This window comes from Mauremys mutica, chromosome 8, assembly GCF_020497125.1.
Source record: "Mauremys mutica isolate MM-2020 ecotype Southern chromosome 8, ASM2049712v1, whole genome shotgun sequence".
Classification (NCBI taxonomy): Eukaryota; Metazoa; Chordata; order Testudines; family Geoemydidae; genus Mauremys; species Mauremys mutica.
This window is the reverse complement of record NC_059079.1, coordinates 108,782,086-108,802,742: the sequence shown is the minus strand read 5'-3', so window position 1 is coordinate 108,802,742 and position 20,657 is coordinate 108,782,086. Positions and strand designations below refer to the sequence as shown.

General features: G+C 41.1%; 1 protein-coding gene across 7 annotated transcripts in view; it reads left to right on the top strand.

Annotated features, from left to right (window-relative positions):
• Positions 1-20,657, top strand: part of EBF1 (EBF transcription factor 1) — a 317,339-nt gene that overhangs the window by 220,001 nt on the left and 76,681 nt on the right. For 4 of the 7 annotated variants that reach the window (XM_045028556.1, XM_045028554.1, XM_045028552.1 and 1 more), the window contains exons 9-10: positions 9,745-9,875; positions 16,867-16,993. In XM_045028556.1, the coding sequence (XP_044884491.1) occupies positions 9,745-9,875; positions 16,867-16,993 (258 nt within the window). Of the gene's footprint in view, positions 1-9,741; positions 9,876-16,866; positions 16,994-20,657 lie in introns of all 7 variants that reach the window. The other 3 variants (XM_045028555.1, XM_045028553.1, XM_045028550.1) reach the window with 1 other exon arrangement.

Sequence of the window (20,657 nt, the reverse complement as noted above, 5' to 3'; positions counted from 1 at the left end):
AACCAAAACCCAATCCACAAGCCTGGCATGATTCCTATAGTGTTTGACAATGATGATTACGCTCAGCGTTTGTGTCACAAGGATCTGGAGGGAGCTACCGTTTTCAGAGTGGTGTGAATTGCTACAACTCATGTATTATAATTCTCAAATCCAGAGATGCCTAAACGAGGGAGTGGGGAATATCGCAGCCTCCTGCATGTGTTGTAGAAAGCTACAAGAGTAATCTCTTCAAGAGGGAAACCTCTGTTACCCTGTTTCCTGCATAGCAGCTGCTTATTGTCAGAACTGAATAGGGAGGGGAGCAGACCGTACTGCCACAGAGGAAAGCAGGAAAATCATCATTTTACTAAGATAAACAGCAAATACATTGTTTAGATTTGGGGGGAAGATTTAATGCTATGGATGCAATATGTGAAACACACTGACACATTCTCTTTCCTTCAAGTGTCTATGACTAACTTTAGACACTTACTCACGGGGTGATTCGGCAGCCCTTATGCATGTGGCTAGGCTCGATAAAGTCAGTGGATCAAATACAACTGTTTCCAAGTCTCTTTGGTGAAAAGCAAGTGGGATTTGGCTTCAGAGGTGCAAAATCGTGTTTTGATTTGAAATAGGAGGGATGGTAGGTGGGCAGATACCTAGGCCTCAATCCTCCAAGGCAGCAAGGGCTGCTGATTAAAACAAAAGAATTTCTCAGGGTTGGAGGAAGGAATTTCAGAAATGGTGAGGTTCCTAGTTTGATTTTTTTGCAACAATAATAGTTTTTTATCTTTTCTAGGGCTGTCGATTAATTGCAGTTAACTCACGAGATTAACTCAAAAAAATTAATCACGATTTAAAAAAAATGTGATTAATCGCAGTTTTAATCGCACTGTTAAATAGTAGAATACCAATTGAAATTTATTAAATATTTTGGATTTTTTCTACATTTTAAAATATATTGGTTTCAATTACAACACAGAATACAAAGTGTACAGTTCTCACTTTATATTATTTTTTATTACAAATATTTGCTCTGTAAAAATGATAAACAAAAGAAATAGTATTTTTCAGTTCACCTCATACAAGTACAGTAGTGCAATCTCCTATCGTGAAAGTGCAACTTACAAATGTAATAATTTTTTGTTAGATAACTGCACTCAAAAAACCCCACCAATGTAAAACTTTAGGTCCTACAAGTCCACTCAATCTTACTACTTGTTCAGCCAATCACTAAGAGAAACAAGTTTGTTTACATTTACAGGAGATAATGCTGCCCGCTTCTTATTTACATCACCTGAAAGTGAGAACAGGCGTTCGCATGGCACTTTTGTACCTGGCATTGCAAAGTATTTATGTGCCAGATATGCTAAACATTCGTATGCCCTTTCATGCTTTGGCCACCATTCCAGAGGACATGCTTCCATGCTGATGATGCTCATTTAAAAAAAATGCATTAATTACTCCTTGGGGGAGAATTGTATGTCCCCTGCTGTTTTACCCGCATTCTGCCATATATTTCATGTTATAGCAGTCTTGGATGATGACCCAGCACATGTTGTTCATTTTAAGAGCAGCTTCACTGCAGATTTGACAAAACGCAAAGAAGGCACCAATGTGAGATTTCTGACGATAGCTACAGCACTTGACCCAAGGTTTAAGAATCTGAAATGCCTTCCAAAATCTGAGAGGGACGAGGTGTGGAACATGCTTTCAGAAGTCTTAAAAGAGCAACACTCTGATGAGGAAACTACAGAACCCGAACCACCAAAAAAGAAAATCAACTTTCTGCAGATGGCATCTGACTCAGATGATGAAAATGAACATGTCAGCCCGCACTGCTTTGGATTGTTATCAAGCAGAACCCGTCATCAGCATGGACACATGTGCCCTGGAATGGTGGTTGAAGCATGAAGGGACATATGAATCTTTAGCGCATCTGGCACGTAACAGTGCCATACAAACGCCTGTTCTCACTTTCAGGTGACATTGTAAACAAATAACCCCAACTATACATACAATATGATGGGGGCTAATTTAGCTACAACGAATCAGGAAAAAGATCTTGGAGTCATCGTGGACAGTTCTCTGAAGATGTCCACGCAGTGTGCAGAGGCGGTCAAAAAAGCAAACAGGATGTTAGGAATCATTAAAAAGGGGATAGAGAATAAGACTGAGAATATATTATTGCCCTTATATAAATCCATGGTACGCCCACATCTCAAATACGGTGTACAGATGTGGTCTCCTCAACTCAAAAAAGATATACTGGCACTAGAAAAGGTTCAGAAAAGGGCAACTAAAATGATTAGGGGTTTGGAGAGGGTCCCATACAAGGAAAGATTAAAGAGGCTAGGACTCTTCAGCTTGGAAAAGAGGAGACTAAGGGGGGATATGATAGAGGTCTATAAAATCATGAGTGATGTGGAGAAAGTGGATAAGGAAAAGTCATTTACTTATTCCCATAATACAAGAACTAGAGGTCATCAAATCAAATTAATAGGCAGTAGATTTAAAACAAATAAAAGGAAGTTCTTCTTCACGCAGCGCACAGTCAACTTGTGGAACTCCTTACCTGAGGAGGTTGTGAAGGCTAGGACTATAACAGCGTTTAAAAGGGAACTGGATAAATTCATGGTGGTTAAGCCCATAAGTGGCTATTAGCTAGGATGGGTAAGGAATGGTGTCCCTAGCCTCTGTTTGTCAGAGGATGGAGATGGATGGCAGGAGAGTGATCACTTGGTCATTGCCTGTTAGGTTCACTCCCTCTGTGGCACCTGGCATTGGCCACTGTCGGTAGATAGATACTGGGCTAGAAGGACCTTTGGTCTGACCCGGTACGGCCGTTCTTATGTTCTTAAGAAGCAGGCAGCATTATCTCCTGCAAATGTAAACAAACTTGTTTGAGCGATTGGCTGGACAAGAAGTAAGACTGAGTGGATTTGTAGGCTCTAAAGTTTTACATTGCTTTATTTTTAATGCAGTTTTTTTATATAATTCTATGTTTGTAAGTTCAACTTTCATGATAAAGAGATTTCACTACAGTACTTGTATGAGGTGAATTGAAAAGTACTATTCTTTTGGTTTTTACAGTGCAAATACTTGTAATAAAAAATAAATATAAAGTGAGCACAGTGCACTTTTTATTCTGTATTGTAATTGAAATCAACATATTTGAAAATGTACAAAACATTCAAAAATATTTAAATAAATGGTATTCTATTATTGTTTTAACAGTGCAATAAATCGTGATTAATTGTGATTAATTTTTTAATCGCTTGACAGTCCTAATCTTTTCAAAACATTTTTTAAATGATAATTTTCAGCTCTAGAAAAAGAAATCCCACCATGTGACTAAGCTGACTGGTCAGAATGGGGAATGCAAGCAGCCCACAGTGAATGATGAATAGGAAAGAAATTCATAGAAAATTAAAAGAAAAGTAAAATTTGCAGCAGGGGAAACAAATTTTCATGAAAATTGCCATTTATGAAAATGGCCAACAGGCAAGATTCTCAGCCCGTCCGTTCCCACAAAGGGTGGGCATGGTGGCCAATGTCGGAGCCGAGGCCTGGGTTCCGTAGAGCACCTCAGTGAAGTTCAGTGGGATTTAAGTACTTGCTTAAACACTTTGCTGAATCGGGGCCCAAATGGAGTGGGAGGTGAAGACTCTCAGCACCTTGCTGGATCAAGCCTGTAAACTGGAGTTTAGTCAGTGGCTGATTTCCATGAAGAGTTTTGGCCAGAAGTTCTAGCTTGGAAAATGTAAAATAAAAGTAAATAAATGTAATTTCAGGCAGACATTTTAATCTTACCTGACTTCTAAAATTTCCTTGAGACGTATGGTAGCTGTATCTGAATTCCCAACTTTACCTGGCTTTATGCAATTGCACTATGTTTGCCCATCAGAGTCCATCATATTAAAAATAAGAAATATGCAAGCACATATCCCATAATTTTAACTCCTGTTGTGTTGCTGCAACTGTTGCCAGAGCCTCATCTCTGGATAATGAAGGGCGAAACAATATTTTATGATACAAACGGCACACTGGGTCATTCTTACAGTCTCGAGCACCAACGAGATATTAATCATAGCGCAAGTAGATTCCAGAAGCAAAGTAAGAGCAGGCCCAGAACCCTGCTGATAGCTGTGCATCCCACTAATTCACCTCGGGGAGCATGAACCTCTGAGCTCAATTAACCCTTCTTCCTGAAGCCCCCCTTAAACCCTGAAGTAAACACCATTTTCCCTCTGGCCCCTCTTTTCTACCAGTGAAATCGATCATTTCTACGGGCAGGTAAAATGCAATTCCCACTTCTAAATTCAGGTCCCTAATGAAGAGTCTGATAGGTCTGGTGCATGTGTGTGGGCACTTGACTCACTCTCCCATTGATTCTTTAGATCAGGATGTTTGATAGTCCTGGAGGCATCTGCTATTTCTTCTGTTTTCCGTTGCTATTTGAGTCTCCAGTGAAATTGTCTGCATACAGAACATTAGTTGTTAAATATGTACGAGAGGCTGTAAGGGCGTCTTATTATTATTATTACTACTGTTCTCCCTCCCTCCCACCCATTGTTCAGAGGCAAATTGGAAAACTGGTAATTAGGCCCTGACTCGTAGTGTAGTATTAGCAGCCCAAGCCAAAGTTCAACACCCTGAAATGAAATTTAAACCAATTAATCTGTTAGATTTTTATCGCTTGTCCGTGTTTTCTCAGCAATTCCCCCAGCACGTGGCCTTTGATCAACTCTCATACAAAAGGTAAAATGTGTGCCTGCTGCTAGCGAGATGGGGCTGACATTAACATGGCACTCATAAAACAATCAGAGCAGTGAAGCCTTCAAACAGACAGGGCATAGTAATATTTAATAAAAGCGCACACATAATCTTCAGAATTAGCATTTTGTGCCTTGCAGTACCTTTGGGAGAAGAGCTTTTATTTGTGGAGTGATCATTATTATAACAAAGAAGAGCTACCTAATAATTTCCACTTTAACTCTGCAATATGCCACAAGCATTTCTGAACCATTATGCTAAACTGTGGCGGGGTAATCATTTTATTGTCACAGTTTGAAGGAAGGAAAGTCTCCTCTACTTTGGTGGCTGGGGGGGAAAAGCAGACATACATATACACACACATACATAAGCACACAACTCCTCGGTGGGGAAAAAAACTTTTCTCTTTTGTTTCTTATGCGCTGAAGTTGGTACATAACATCCAGTTCTGGAAAGTTGTGAAAATGCACCAACACTCCAGAAAAGAAGGGGAAGATTTTTCAAAAGCACCTAAGTAGCATGAGTTCCCTTGAAAGTCAATGGGATTTGTGCTCCTAAATCCCTAAGCATTTTTGAAAAATCTCTCCCTGACGGTGAAATCTTTGCTGTAGTGAAGGCCGTGGCAAATCTCCCAGACTTCACCCTAGACGCTTAACATCTCTCTCTGTTAGTACAGATAGCAGGAGCTGCACAACAAAACACGTCAACATTTATTTTTCTCAATGTCTTGCAAGGAATGAGAGGATCTCGTTAATACACATAACCACAAGCAAAATTTTACGGGTGTAGGATATGGCCATATCATCTTCAATCAGGAATGGCAAGGTTCACATGTGCTGTTTGAGAGGTTGCAGTTAATGTGGCCTCCCATGTTTATTCAGACCAGAGACTTTGCTTTGAGAAGATGCTGTAAACGAAGAACACTCACACTGAATATCTGAGTGATTTTTTTTTAAAATGGCATCTGGCAGTGACACTTACAAGCTCTTTTGGTTCAGGATACAACTGGGTTGTCTGCCTTTTATTATTTAATGTGTGTGTGTATTCACTGTTGTTTATTATGATAACTCTCTTATGGAAGCTTGGAATTGAATTCTGCCTTGTTTTATCAAGTGGGCATGCTTCACTACTTTACTGCTAGAGTTGGTCAAAACATTTTCACTGACAGGTTTTCCTGGTGAAATGTGGAGTTTCATCAAAAACAAAATTATTCACAGGAAAATGTCAATTTCAGTGAACTTTTTCCAGGTTTTGATAAGAAAATTCAAAGCCAAACTTTTCATTTCAAATGAACATTTTGAACGTTCGAACTGTCAACATTTTGAAACGAGACACTTCTGTTTTGGTTGAAAATGTTAAAATTTCTCATGTTGACATTTTGGATTAGAAACTTTTTGGACCTTTTTGTTCTGCAATCTCCTCCCCCCCCCCCCCCCGGCAGTATTTCAATTTTTTGTACTGTTTTGAAAGCAAAACAAATGTAGAAATATCAGAATTTCCCACAGGACATTATTTAGTTTTCTAGTCCACTCTGTTTATTTTTGTAGGGTTGCTGATAAGTAAATACCTCTCAGGAAGATAAATACAGTTAAAGATGGCAAATGATTAACAGATATATGCGGCATTAAGAGCTGGGCTGTGCCTGGCCCCTGTGCTGAGGGCAGGGGTTGAAGTTCCAGCAGCCCGCTGCCGCACGTGTCGCTTGTGCTGGATTCATCGGGAGCACTGCATTTCCATTGTTCTCCCAGTGCAGGGCTGCCACTTATGCAGTGATGTAGACCTTTATATTTGCAAACCAAATATGTTTAAGACAAAACACTGTGGATGCCTGGGGGAAGGTGGGAGGTGTCACTTGAAAGTGTATTGCCCCAAGGGGGAGAGATCCCGTGGCTCCATGAACAATCAGAAATGCATCCCCACTGTAAATTGATCACATCTCCAGTGACGCACACTGTATTTCTAAAACAAGTCCCTTGTTCACTAATTTGCCCCAACCTGAGTTCAGGTCCTCAGGGTACTATATTTCCAGTGCTCTTGTTGACAATTTCACGAAGGTAGTTAAATGTGTGTCATGTTAAATGTTCAAGAGAGAAGGCAAGGGAGGGAATATCTTTTATTGGCCAAACTTCTGCTGGTGAGAGACACCTTTTTGAGCTTTCATATTCACCATTCACTGGGACTAATCCAGTGCTTAGAGTTACACATATGCATAAGTGCCTTGATTAATCAGAGCTCATAGCCTCAATCTGGGAAAGCATTTGGGCACTTCTTTAAAGTTCCATTGATCTTGATAGGGCATAGACATGTGCTTGAAGTTAAGCAGATAATGTAAATGTTTGCCGGATCAGAACCAAACATGTAAAACAGTGCAAGGAATTCAGTGCCCTTCACTGCTTTCCATGTTGAGGATACCGAAAAAAAGTTGCAAGATAAACATCAAGACGGTAAGGACGTGTAGTTGGGTCTCGCAACTACAAAAAATACTTTAAATTCATTTTAAAGATGAACTGAATCTGTAATTGTGAAGGTTGCATACTGTTTCAGTTAATGATGTAGGGTCTCAAAGAATTTTTATATAATGGGTGGGTTTTTTTAAAGTGTGTCTGTCTTCTAGTCCTTAAGAAGAGTAGCTCCTCTTGCTGATACATGGAGAACTGATTATTTTTAGATTTTTATTGCCGTGTGCATATCCACCATCAACAGTAATATCAGGAATTATGTAATTTGGAATTGATTTTAATTTTTATTGGTGAAATTATTGGATTTTGTGAAAGGGCTAGATGACATTTAGAAAAGCTGGTTTAGTGGTAAATCCATTGCTGTGAGCTCATCCAAAAGGAAAGCGTTTGGTTTGGGCTTTCCAAAGTTTTTATGCACAGTTTTATGCGCGTAACTTGAATCCAAATTAAACATATTGAAGTTACTTCTGTGTGTGTGCTGTCTTTTCATGACTGTAATTTTAGGATGTTTCTTTGGTTAGTTCATGTAAAAGTTGAAGTTCTGCCCGCTGCCAAGTTTGGAGCAATGTAATGATTTTTGGCTATGTGTGTTTTTGGTTTTTTTTCATTTTAGCTGGCATGCCCGACATCTTAAGTAGTGGAAAAGTTTGTGCCTGACACTTACAGCCTTTTGCAAGTGGGGACAGGGTCTGTTTGCATCCCCTGTACATCATCCGTCACTCTGGAGCTTTTCTGCATCAGTATCCACAGAAACATGTATTGCTAGTGGCAATTCACCAAGTTCCAATTCCTGCCTTATTCCCATCCCCTTGTCCACCCACCTTTCCAGTTGCCTCAAAGGAGTGGTCTTGCTGGGTGCATCAATTCAGCTCCTACCATCTGGCACTTACCTAATGAATAACATTAATACCTAGTGCTTCTTTAGCGCATTGTGTTCAAAGTGGTTTAAAGCACACTGCCTGCCACTGTCTCTTTTCTGTCCTTGTTTTATTTATTTCCATTAGGTTTAGAACAAAAAAGTATCCGCACACAAGTTCTGAGCACTATGGCAATTATTTCAAACTACTAAACCAAACAGACAGTTCAATCTGCCCAGCCTTTCTACCAATATGTAATCCGTGATCAGCTGCTAATGACCCCCCATAAGTTGGCCTATACATGCAGATAGAGGACCCCATTCTCAGTGAAGCTATGCCAGTAGACACGGGTGAAATCCTGGCCTCAATGAGCAAAACTTCCTTTTGCCTTCAGTGGGGCCAGAATTTCACCCCAATTGAGGACCAGGCCTCTTTTGTAAAACTTATATTTATTGATGGGTTGGTTTTTTTAAACAATCCCTCTTGTATAGCTGTCCAAGGAATAGGCACAAGTGAAAGATTGTGTACAAATAGAATGTAAGGATTGGGTCCCACAGGGCCTCAGACGGGAGCACTGGGTGGTATGCAGGGTCAAGTCCTAAGCTGCTCTCCATCTGTGCCCATATCTCTAATAGCTCTGCCCAGGTCTGGCTCTTGAGAGTCTGCTACTACAGGCAAATTGGCAAACAGCCACTCCATCAGCCTGCACTGACACCGTTAACTGAGGGCCTGTTTCTCCTCTCGTTTACATTGTTTTTACAGCAGCATAACTCCATTGGAATCAGGCCAGTTAACTCCTGATCTACGCCAGTGTAAGTGCAGAGAATCAGGCTGTAAATATTTTGCTGCCCTATTCTGCCAGCATGTAGTGCTCAGCTCGCTTGTGACTATAAAGTCCTAAAACCTGCAGGGCGTTGCGCCATGCAAGCCTAGCCCTGAGTGCTGACAGCTTTAACTCCCATTGCCCTCTCAGCACCCTCACAAGAGGTACTTAGCATATATCATGCAGGAAAAGCAATATGTGAGGGTGGAGGTTTGCTGTGCACATGTGGCAGGGGACTTCTTCCTTCTAAAAGTGCATTGCACATCTTTCTTAATTGCACAATTTTTGACCTGGTAGCAGATATTTATTTTGACAATTGCGGTAGTATTGCAGCGCGGCAGGGTAGGTTAACATTGGAGCAACGTGGATCTGGTTGCAGAAGAATTAAAGTAATGTAGTTGTACGTCCTTTTTTATGTAACTAACACTTTCCATAGTATTTATGATTAGTTTATATTGTAATGGACAATAAAGGTAGCCGGATTATCTTTTTGTTGAATCAAATACTCAGCATTTAAGTATACAGCAAATATAGGAATATGTTCTGTTTTACAGTTGGTCTGTGTCTATCATGCTGTGAGTTTCTTCGCCTAGGCTGGAAAAATGTTTATCATCTTGATAGAAACACAAAGACAAAAATTAATGGGCAAAAAAAAAATCTCCTCTCCAAAGATCTAATTTGGGGTCACATGCCCGAGCAAGGAAGAATGAGCTTTCTGGAATCTTCATGTTAGTAGGCAGGGGGAGGGGGGGGGGAATGAAAGCTTTTTCCCCCCTCAAGTCGCCTGTCATTAAAATCCAGTTCTAACAGCTGAATACTTCTCTTTTTCATGTGTGTTGAAAAGCAGCTACACCATGTATCAAAGCTATCAGCCCGAGTGAAGGATGGACTACAGGAGGTGCCACTGTCATCATCATAGGAGACAATTTCTTTGATGGGTTACAGGTCATATTCGGCACCATGCTGGTCTGGAGTGAGGTAGGTGTTGTCTGAACGTTAATGTCTAATAGCTTTGTCTAGTCTATAGCCGGCCTGTCTTTCTTCTGGGCCCAAAGCTAAATCAGCAACAAAGGTTTAGATGTGAATTCCTTCTTTTGCTCCTCCAGTTCTGTGCAAACAGGATCAAATTTGCGAGTGGCAGAAATCCAGTGTAGCCAGTGGAGTTGCACCTGCTTCCATCAGACCTGAATTTATTTCAGGGAAGAGTAAAGGATAAGCTCTCCTCCCTGTGAAGATTCTGCATTTAACATGACAGTGGCCCAGGGCCTAATGGAATAAAAATATGCGAGATCTTGATTTTCAGAGGTGCTGTGTCTCGGAAGCACTCATTTACTTCAGCAAGGGGTACAGAAGCCCAAAACCTCTGAATAGCAGGTCCTAAATTCTAGTTATTTTGTTCTAAGCATCAACAGGAGAATTTTCATTGATATACTGAACTGTCCCCACTGTGGAAAGTATCCCAGCAACCTGAGTCCTTCATGCTTCAAGGCAAGCCTTTCTTCTCTCTCATTTCTGTTGGGTTTTTTTTTTACTCTATTCCATTGCTCATTTTTCTTAATTTCCTTCTCCCTCTCTTCTCTCACATTATGGGTTTTTAATTCTTTTGTTTCCCAAACACCAGTGACATTACATCACAAGAGATATCAACAGAACGGTCCTCCTGTAACACACAGGCCCATAGAAATCCATGCAAAACTCCCACTGATTCTCTGGCACCAGGATACTTCTGACAGCATGTTTTAGATGTTGCATTCATGAGGCTTTGAAGGCAGCATTGGAAGTTTTACCTCAAGTCGATATTTATGTGACTTTAGTACTGCAGTAAACCTCTTAATGTTAGTTGCAAGCCAGCCTTGCTGCGTTACTTATATAAATACACATTTAGATCATGGCAGGATAGTCAAGGTTCCTTGGTAATTAGGTGCAGAGTTGCATTTTGTGATTCCTAAACTAAACGGGATTAAGTCCAAAAAGCTTGAAAGAGAGGCTTGCCTCCCGCTCCTTCTTTTTAATCCCTAGGACTGTACATTTTAAATATTAAATCAGTCCTATAATTTGCTTCAGGTCTTATCTTTTTATCCCAGGTGAGTCTGCTACACATTTGGGAGCAATTTCCATAGGAAGGGTGCCCTCTACTATTTGCAGTGGACTTCACTTCTCTCTCTCTCTCTCATTCCCCCCTCATGGAAGACCAGTGCGGATGGATGAAAGGGTATTATAACAAAGCAGATGTAATAAATGGGGTCTATTTTGAAACCCTTATGTAGACCAAGCTCCCCACTGACTTCAGTGGGGGCTTTGCTTGTATGAGGGTCTGCAGGATTGGAGCCATTATAGTTAAAGACTTTTAATGGGAAAGGTGAAGAGGTTAGAAAGGGAAGGGGGTGTAGAGGCTGCAGCCGGAAATGTACCTAAGATTGGCTTTTCCATTTAAAACCCCAGTTCTAGTGATTAATAACGGTAATTGGTTGGTAGCTTCAAAGCTTACCAGGTTGAAAGCTGGTGAATCAGTTGTTATTCTGGATGGTGGAAAGGCCTTGTCATCCACTCAGACTATGGGAAAATTCAGTCGTAAAGGAGTTAGTTTGTTTCTTTGTGAATCTAGAGAGTGGGTTGTAATTGGGCTTAGAATGGAAATTGTCTTACAGCCTTCACTGTAAAATTGTTACTGCAGTTCTGTAACCTAGAAATGGAATATGAAATCCCAAAGGGAAAAGATATGACTGCTGAAAGAACCAGGAGTCCATTAAAAGCAAACCTGGAAATGCGTGAAGGTAGCTGAATGATCTCTAAATAATTCAAACTACACACAGTATCCACATACACAAGACAGGGTAAGCCAGCCATTATATCTTCTCCTTTCGAAACATGTCCATTGGATTTTCAGTACCCAAAGTGAAGGTAGCTATCCAGTATGAATGTTTTAGCTGCCCTTTGCTAGAGGAAGGAATGAAATTCTTTAGATTTTTGGATTTCATTTGCAAGCACAAAACTCAGAGCAGGCTCGTCAGAAGTTTTGCAAATGTGAGGCTAGCTTTGAGCAAACCTGGATGGATTTTATGATTTTATTTTCAAAACCATATGAAATGTTTAGTTTCTCATGATTTTGCCATAGAACCAAGTGAAGCTTGGTAGTTTTGACCAAGCTGCACGAAACCCAAAGCAAAACTTGCGTTTTGGGAGGAAAGCAAACCCATGCAGATGGAAACCCAAGAAATTAGACCCAGTCCTGCAAACAGTCCACTCACTGTACTCTCCTTGGCAGCACTAGGAGTTCTGATTGCAATGGGCTTAAGGGACCAGGACTAATGTTTGGACTAAGCACAATTTTGCAGAGCTCTGCTAACCACTAAAATACCTCTGACACCAGTAAGCTCTTCTTAAGTTTAATATGGGATACACATGCAACCTTAGTTACATGGACTATACTGGCATATAAAAAGTGGGTAGGGCTCCAGCCTTGGTCTCAGGACACCTGGGTCCAATTTCTTCCTCTGCTACAGACCTCCTGTGTGACCTTGGGCACGTCACTTAGTGCCAGATTTCTGAAGGTATTTAAGCACCCAATTCTCATTGATTTCAGTGGGAACTAGGTGGTTAAATACATTGAAAATTCTGGCTCTTAGTCTCTCTGGGCATCAGTTCCCCATCTGTGATATGGGGTAGCAACACTGCTGTATTTCACAGGGGTGCTATCAGAATAAATAAACATTAAAGCTTGTAAGGTGCTTAGCCAGTATTGTAATGGGGACCACATAAGTACCTAAGATAGATAGATATTTACAATACAATTCCCATCACATGTCAGAAGCAAGGTAAAAAGAAAAAAGTTAACTTAAATTTTTTTTATTGCTGTCAAGATGTATATGTTATAAATAATTTTGAATGTAAAGAATATAGTTTTAATTTATTTTACATGTATTCCAGGTTTGCAATTGAAATAGTCAGAGGGTTGAAATGGAGTTGATTATGTTAAAGAAGCAGATTTAAAATTATTTCCTGAAACACACATTTATTATTTAAACATATATTTTAGTTGTAAACACTGTAACATAATTATAATCTTTCCCAGATGGAGGAGAGCTAAATAAAAACTTAATTTGTCACATTAATTTTGTGCAGAAATGCAGATACCTTAAGCAACTGAGTTCAGTTCATCTTTAACTCTCGTACTTTAAAAATATCACATTTTAAAATCATTTTCATAAAGAATAGTGAAATGGGCCATCTAATACCTTTCTCCATGTGACTTCTGAAACCGACAAACTATTTTGGTATAATTTGCACACATTGGAGCTGGGCAAATGACTCACAACAAATAATCTATTCAACAAACTTCATCTCTTTCTGTTTGAGAACAGTCTTGAACAGACTGATTTGTTCCTCAGAATTATTCAGTGAATGTTCTTGGTCTGTGAATTGTTGAGTATTCCACATCCAAGCTGCTGATTAGACACATGGGAGTTTCTGGCCCCTGATTGGAGGAGTTTAACTCTTGGAATCAGGTTTCAGGGCAAATACTCGTGACTATGAATTCAAAATTAGTTTCTCATCAATATTGTGCAATATTTGCTTAAAATTGACTGTTTCGTTGAACATTCTCCTGCCCGGGAACATTCCTGCATCTCCACAGGGTGAGCTGGAAACATGCTTTTTACTTTTATCCTGAGAAACGATGGGGAACCCATGATATACCAGCTCCACTGCCCTTGCGCAGCACAGAAGCTGGGACTGATTTTTATGCTGCTGAATCAAATTCTATGGCCAAGATTTCCAAAGCTAACTATTAATTTTAGGCACCTCAATTTTGGAGGGCCCAGTTTGGGACCCTTTAATGGAGCCTGGTTTTGAAAAAATGCTGGGCACTTTTGCCCTCTAAGTATCAGGGCTCTTTAAAGCATCCGAGGCTGGGCACCCAAAATCACTTATGAAAATTAAGCCTATACCTCTGTGCAGACCCTGCTGGGCTCAAGGCTTCTTCTGTTGGAAACAGCAAAACTCCTACTAACTTAAGTGGGTCCAAGATTTTGTTTTTTTTTGTGCTCACATTTGTTTTAATGGCTCTCTTTATACAGAATCCAAACTAAATTTTTGACCAATTGTAATCACTTTTGTAACCACAAACCAGTGCTCACAGAGGCAAAAATAGACTGGTGACTAAACGTAACACCATCTTCTTAAGTTTATATAATGCCACTTTTTTCTTTTAAGAAAATAACCTGGCACTCGCCATAGTGTGAAATGACGCTGCATCACACAAGAATGTCTAGAATATATTAGCAAACCAAAAAAAAGAGAGGCTTGTTGCGCAAATACAAATCCTAATATGTATTGGATTTTAAAGCACAAATACCTCTCTCTTCTGAAAACTTCTGTATCTGTGGTTTTAATCCTATCCATTCTGGGTCCCAACCAACGTAAGAGAGATGATATAAAACAGCTGATGCAGATGCCAAAAAATTAGCCCAGTTTAGTTAAATATCCCAGGAGAGAGGGGTTAAGTTGATGTCCAGATACAGATCAGAATTGCCCCAAAGGTTGTGGGAGGCAGAAGTTAATGTGGGGTTTGGGTTTAATCTCTGAATCACAGAGACTGCTTCTTGGCATATCTCTATGATGACTATTAATTATTTGTCCTATCACTGTGTCTAGAGTGCCTATCTGAGATCAGGACCCTAGTGTAGATACACCTCGACAGCTCCTGTCCTGAAGATCACGGGTAGAGAGACTAGACTAGGAGGAGTGGGAGGGGAATGGAAGCAGGGGCAGAGAGGCTCAGTAGGTCATTGGCATTATGGCATAGCTAGGAGTAGGACCCAGGGATGAAATCCTGGCCCCACCGAAGTCAATGGCAGTTTTGGTCTCCTGAGTCCCAGTCCGGGGCCTTATCCACTGGATCACAATGCCTGTCATCATGCTGTCTCTCATCGTGTGTGACTACTGTGAGGCGTTCGTCCCACTGAAGTCAATAGAACCACTCAAGGTAGTAAAAGTTCCTGGTGTGGATCAGACTCTTAGATTGCAAGCTGGATTCATAGAGCTAGGCAGCAAATTTGTAAGTGCCATGGAATTCAGTTCTCCCTTCAGTTCCTGTATGGTGATCAGTATCCCTCAGGGCAGTGAAAGGACTAGAATGGGATCGTTTACGCTTCTGATCCTGGAATGCAGACTGAGGCAGAGACTGCCTCCTTTGTTACTTGTCTGCACTGCACCTACCACGGTGGGGCGCTGGTTTCGACTGGGGTTCCTAGGTACTGTTGTGTTATAAGTAACAATTAATAATAACCTTGAGAAGGCAGTTTATTGAACCTTGCCCTAGACACTAAAGACAATCCCTGACATGTCACCCAGCATTAACCACTCGGTTGTTGTGACCTCTAGCAGACTGAAGTTGAGCATGCTCTGTTATAAAACTGAATTACTTGCTCCCTTTTCCTACCCGCCAAGGTCTAAATTAGACATGAACAAAGTATAACCCAGGCATCCTGGAACATCGGACTTTAGGCATAAGGTTCACCCTTTGAGAGTGTGTGGGTGACAGTGTTGTATATGTGTGGCTTTAAACACAACTAAACATATTTACTTCAGAGGACAAAGGAAAACCAAACTGTTTGTTTGTAAAGAACCAACCAGCAAACTTGCTGGACTCTTCCCATCTCTCGCTATGTAACGATGTGCCATAAATAGGTCTGGCACTTCTTGGGAACCAGGGAAGAGGTCTTGGAAAATGCCACAAGCTATGTTTAAAGAACACTAAAGTGGTGACAGACCAGTAAATGCTGAGAAATTCAAAGCTGTGGCTAGCCTTTGCCTTTTCAGATCAAGGCACAGAATGATGTGATGGGGGGTAGCACGTCAGACGTTAACTTTAAAGTCCTTGGCTGTTTTTCTAAAAGATGTCTGAGACATGGCACGACCAGCATAGAAAAGCTGTAATAGTTAACGAGCCTGACTTGGCACTGCCACACCCCCTGGGTAATCAGTTACAGCTCTACGAGATGAGGGTGAGAGGCTCCCAAATCAGGTTGGTCACTTGCTGTGTCCTCAGTTGGTACAGAGGTAAGTGATGGCAGACTCAGAGCTAGCATGTTTCAGTGTTTGGAATGGCACATGTTCTGCAGTGACTCTGAAGGTCTAGGGTGCTTCATGTTCAATCTTTATGTGCTGTATTGCAAAGGTCCTTGTTCAGACACCTAAAACTCATACGACTGACATTTTTGGGGTTGGGAAGGAATTTTCCCCCAGGCCAGATAGGCAAAAAAACCCTCAAGGCCCCTGCCATTCTCTGCACCCTGGAGCATGGATTGCTTGCTAGGATCTTCTGGATATATCTCACTAAATCAAATCCCTGCCATAGCAGGGGATTCAGGCAGTGGTGCACATTGGGCATGTCTCTACCCGTGGCACATGGTCATTTAGTTCTCTGAAGGCTGTAATACTTTATTCTAATCCAGGTTATTGGGCTCAATGCAGGGATAACGGGGTGGAGTTTAGTAGCCCATGGTGTGCAGGAGGTCAGAGCGGATGATCTGGTTAGTGGTTCTGGTCTTAAACTCTGTGGCTTTGTGACTCTGTTTAACACATCCATCATCTTATTGTAAAATATCCTTGTTGGTGCTAGGACTTGAACCTGGTACTGCCATGATCCCTGCGTATAAAAACCTGCATCCTTTGTGTGCTAGGTGCACTCATTGCATTAAGGCAGGCTTAATTGTCACACTAGGAAGCATGTGCCTGCCATGTATGAAAACAGAGATAATGTTGTTTTGGCTGGGAAGGAGAACGCTTGTAAATATTGGTGTCACTGGCTTTTATGTGGGTTACATCAAGACTGTATTCAAACATTGACAGGTTAATTACACGTTTCAAAGCTTTGTTTACTGCGCTCTAGGAAGAAAGTGTTGTTAGAGAAGAATTCTGAATCTAACTGTGCTTTTTTTTCCCCCCTTCTCCCGGTGGTTTCTTCTAGCTGATTACCCCTCATGCAATCCGAGTTCAGACACCTCCTCGACATATCCCCGGCGTGGTAGAAGTCACATTGTCCTACAAGTCTAAGCAGTTCTGTAAGGGAACGCCTGGAAGATTCATTTACACAGGTAAGCGTGCGTTCGTATTAGCTACAACATGCACAGCTAGGGCAGGTGGTGTCTCAGCCACTCTATGGGATGCTGCTATCATTCCTTAGAAGCTGCACTTCGTTTTGCAGTTCTGGTTGAGTAGATTTGCCTCTGTCTCCTCCCAGAAGTGGGAATGAAAGGAAGAGGAGACGACTAAGGAGAGAAGCAGGTACGCAGGTATCATGGTGACAAGCCCTGTATCCATGCCTAGACAGACAAACAGGGAGAGTGTGAGAGCAAAAACATCCAAAGGCATATGGAGCATCCCACCCAGAAATTTGTCTACACTACAGAGTGACCTCTGTTAAACGCAGGCAGCCTGCGACATCCTTATCTGATGCAGGGACCACAGCACATGCATCGTACCCAGGCCTCAGCGATTTTCCAAGCAGACGCATGTCGGCCTGCCCAGGCTGCACTATGGTGTTTGGGTCTGCATTCTAGGAAGCCTGGGCAGCTGCCCCACGCTGCCTCAGCTGCCGTAGGCAGGATTAGAGAACGGAAAGGCACCGGTGCTGAATTGCAGTGCATCTTGGGATATTCCTTCCTCCAGCATCTCTGGCTGGGAGACGGGCGGAGCTGGTTTTAAAGACACTGCTAAAAGGTCCCATACAGTTAGGAACCTTGTCACCCCATAACGTGCATGGATAAGTACTATATTTAAAATAGGCCGTAGAGTAGCTACTGACTTTATAAAAACATGTAGTATCGATCCTCTAGGACCCAGCTGCACTACAAAAAATAATGTCATTGGACCAGCTTCCACCATGCTTGTCCCTAAATATAGTTAGAGGGCGCCTCGACCTCCAGTGTAGACAGGGCTACGTGTTCTTTAACTGTGTTCCTGAGTTGTGGCAAAGGCTTAGCCAGTGCAGCTCCCTTCTCGCCGTCTGTTATCTCCCAGAACCTTATGGATAAGGTATATTCTGAAAGCTCGTGGCTATGAGACACATTTCAAGCTCACTAAGGTCCAGATACTGCTCTTGATATGTGCCCAAGGATGTCTAGCAGAGCTGCACGTAGGGATGGAGGGCAGAATATGGGCTTTTGTGTATGAGCTGGATAGGCTAGCTTTGGTGTGATGTCATTAACGCAGAATGAGTTGCTTAAAGGTATTCAACAAAGATCTGTTGTAGGTTCCTCCCGCCCTCCCCGAAGTTGGGCTTGTCATTTGCTTCTTTATGATGGATAAAGAAGGCCTATCTGTTCCAGTATGGTCTTTCCTGCTAAACTGCAGACACCTGTTGGGTGTCTCAGAGCTGGTGTATTGTGAGCGCTAACACTTTAAAAGAATGAGTGGAAGGCTCGAATCTTTAACAAACATAAGGCTGATTAAGCATGGAAGTTAAATAAATGTTAACAAGAGCAGAAGAGAAACAAGGGGCCAGACTGCCAGTTGGGTAAACTGGCTATTTCAGTTTATACCTGCTGAGGATCTGACCCAGAGTTTTAAACAGTTTGACTGAAAGTCCTTCTCCCTCTCAATTTTCATTCTCATGACTGTCAGGATGCCGTCATTTCACTAGGTCTTCAGTCATCGAAGACTTGTTCTTGAGTAGATGAGGCCTGCAATGCAGATGCAAACGAATAAAAAGCAGCAGGAAACCACCTACCCAGTTTTTCTCTGGGAGAGAATTTTCAGGTCTTCCTGATAGACCACAAAGAAGGGCTTAAGCTCACTTTGTTTTACTTTTCAGATCACCTTTAATTGTTTGCAGTGTTGTAACCATGTTGGTTCCAGGATATTAGAGAGACAAGGTGGGTGAAGTAATAGCTTTTATTGGACCAACTTCTGTTGGTGAAGGGGACAAGCCTTCAAGCCACACAGAGCTGCTCTTCAGGCCTGGGAAAGGTAACCAGAGTATCACAACCTTGCATTTAGTTGTGACCCAGTGAGCACCTTTCCCAGACTGGAAGAAGAGCTCCGTGTAGCTCGAAAGCTTGTCTCCTTCACCAGCTGAAGTTGGTTCAGTAAAAGATCTGACCTCACCTGCCTTGTCCCTCTGTGTTTAATAATGTCATTCCAGTAGAAAACAGGCATATTTTGGCCTTTCTGTACAAAAGCAGATAACTGCCTGATATGACACTAAATTGATCCAAGTGTTAAGAATGTTTCCTTATATTTTATTGCTTTATTTGTGCCGTGTTCAGGTTAACATTTAAAATACTTTATTTTTCATTCAGTAAATGAAGGAGATGGAAAAACTAAGCAAAAATGACAGAGAAATTCAAAGGCATGGAGTGGAAGATTCTGTTTATTGTACAGATGTAATAGCGATGTGATAAATTCTATTCTGACTGACCTTTTACCTCACACAGTCTTCCTTTCTGTCCCCTTTCTTGACACTTGAACTGAAACCTGGCTTCCTTTTTAAAAAGGAAAACCCTTTTCTAAGAAAGAAAAATCCTAAACTAAAATAAAAACTATTAATGCATTCTGACCTTCAGAAATGCCTTGCAGCCCTTTAAACAAAATGCAGGTTCAGTGCATGCCTGCCGATTAGTTTTAGTTAATTGAAAATTATAGGATTGACCCAGGAGGAAAATTTTGTTTGCACTCCAATCACTTTTACAAATTAAGGAAAATTACCACAATTTTGTTTAGCTAAGGTTTCACACTGAGTTCACGAAATTAGCTCAGCTATCCCAAGAAAGTCAGCACTTTGTTAGTGAGCAGTAGGGAAAAAAAAGTCTATGGTATGTACAAATGAAGCATAGAAAAAGCTATGATGCTTTATAGAACTAGGCCAAGTGTTTCTAATTAGGATTATTGGTTCATTGTACGTTTTGAAGAACAATCAAACTAGCAGATTAGCTGTTTTTTTAAAGCTAGAATTTCTTGCCTTTTATTTTTCCCATGAGAACTTGTTTTAACTCCCACATAGCACTATTTTTTTATTTTATTTTTTTACAAGACTCATTATGGGCCTACAGGAAATGGACCAATTGGAAGTTCTGATACTGTAACATTCCACAGCATCATTCCAATAGATGGGAGTTTTTCACAATGTTCTTCAGTGAACTCAGTGTTCTGGAACATATTACAAAACCACAGAGGCCAAATGTTTTCTCAGAGGAGTATGGCCTCTGTTTTTGGCCAAAAACATTTCAGCATCACTTGCTGCTCGTAAGAACAAAAAAAGGAGAGAGAAGGAAAGAAATGGGAGAAAGAAAAGGAAAGAAATGGGGGGTTGTGGGCAGTACGGGAATCAATCAGGCGTGGCTTCCTTTCTAGTGAGAATGTCCCTGCATGTTATGGCCCTGTTTTGTGGTCAGCTCTCATTTAAAAGAAATTATTTTTAATCAGTGTTCAACAAAATATCCCCTCAAGCCACCTGGCTATAAACTGCTTTTTTCCCCTTACTGTTAAGTACTTAAGTTTTCAGAAGAAAATACCAAGTGACCTATTAATTTTAGCCTTCCCACCCTCTTTAACTACAAACAACATAGTAACTTGATCTCTGAGTCCATGTGCCATCTAGGAATCAAGGTCACATGCATATGGAGAAATCCTAGCTTTTAAAAGTATTTTAGAAAGAATGAAACCCATGTTGACTGTGCATACAGGGAAATGACCTTCTTTATGTTCTATCTGTAAAGCGTGTCAGAAGCAGACACTTAAAAGAGCCATTATTGCTTAGAT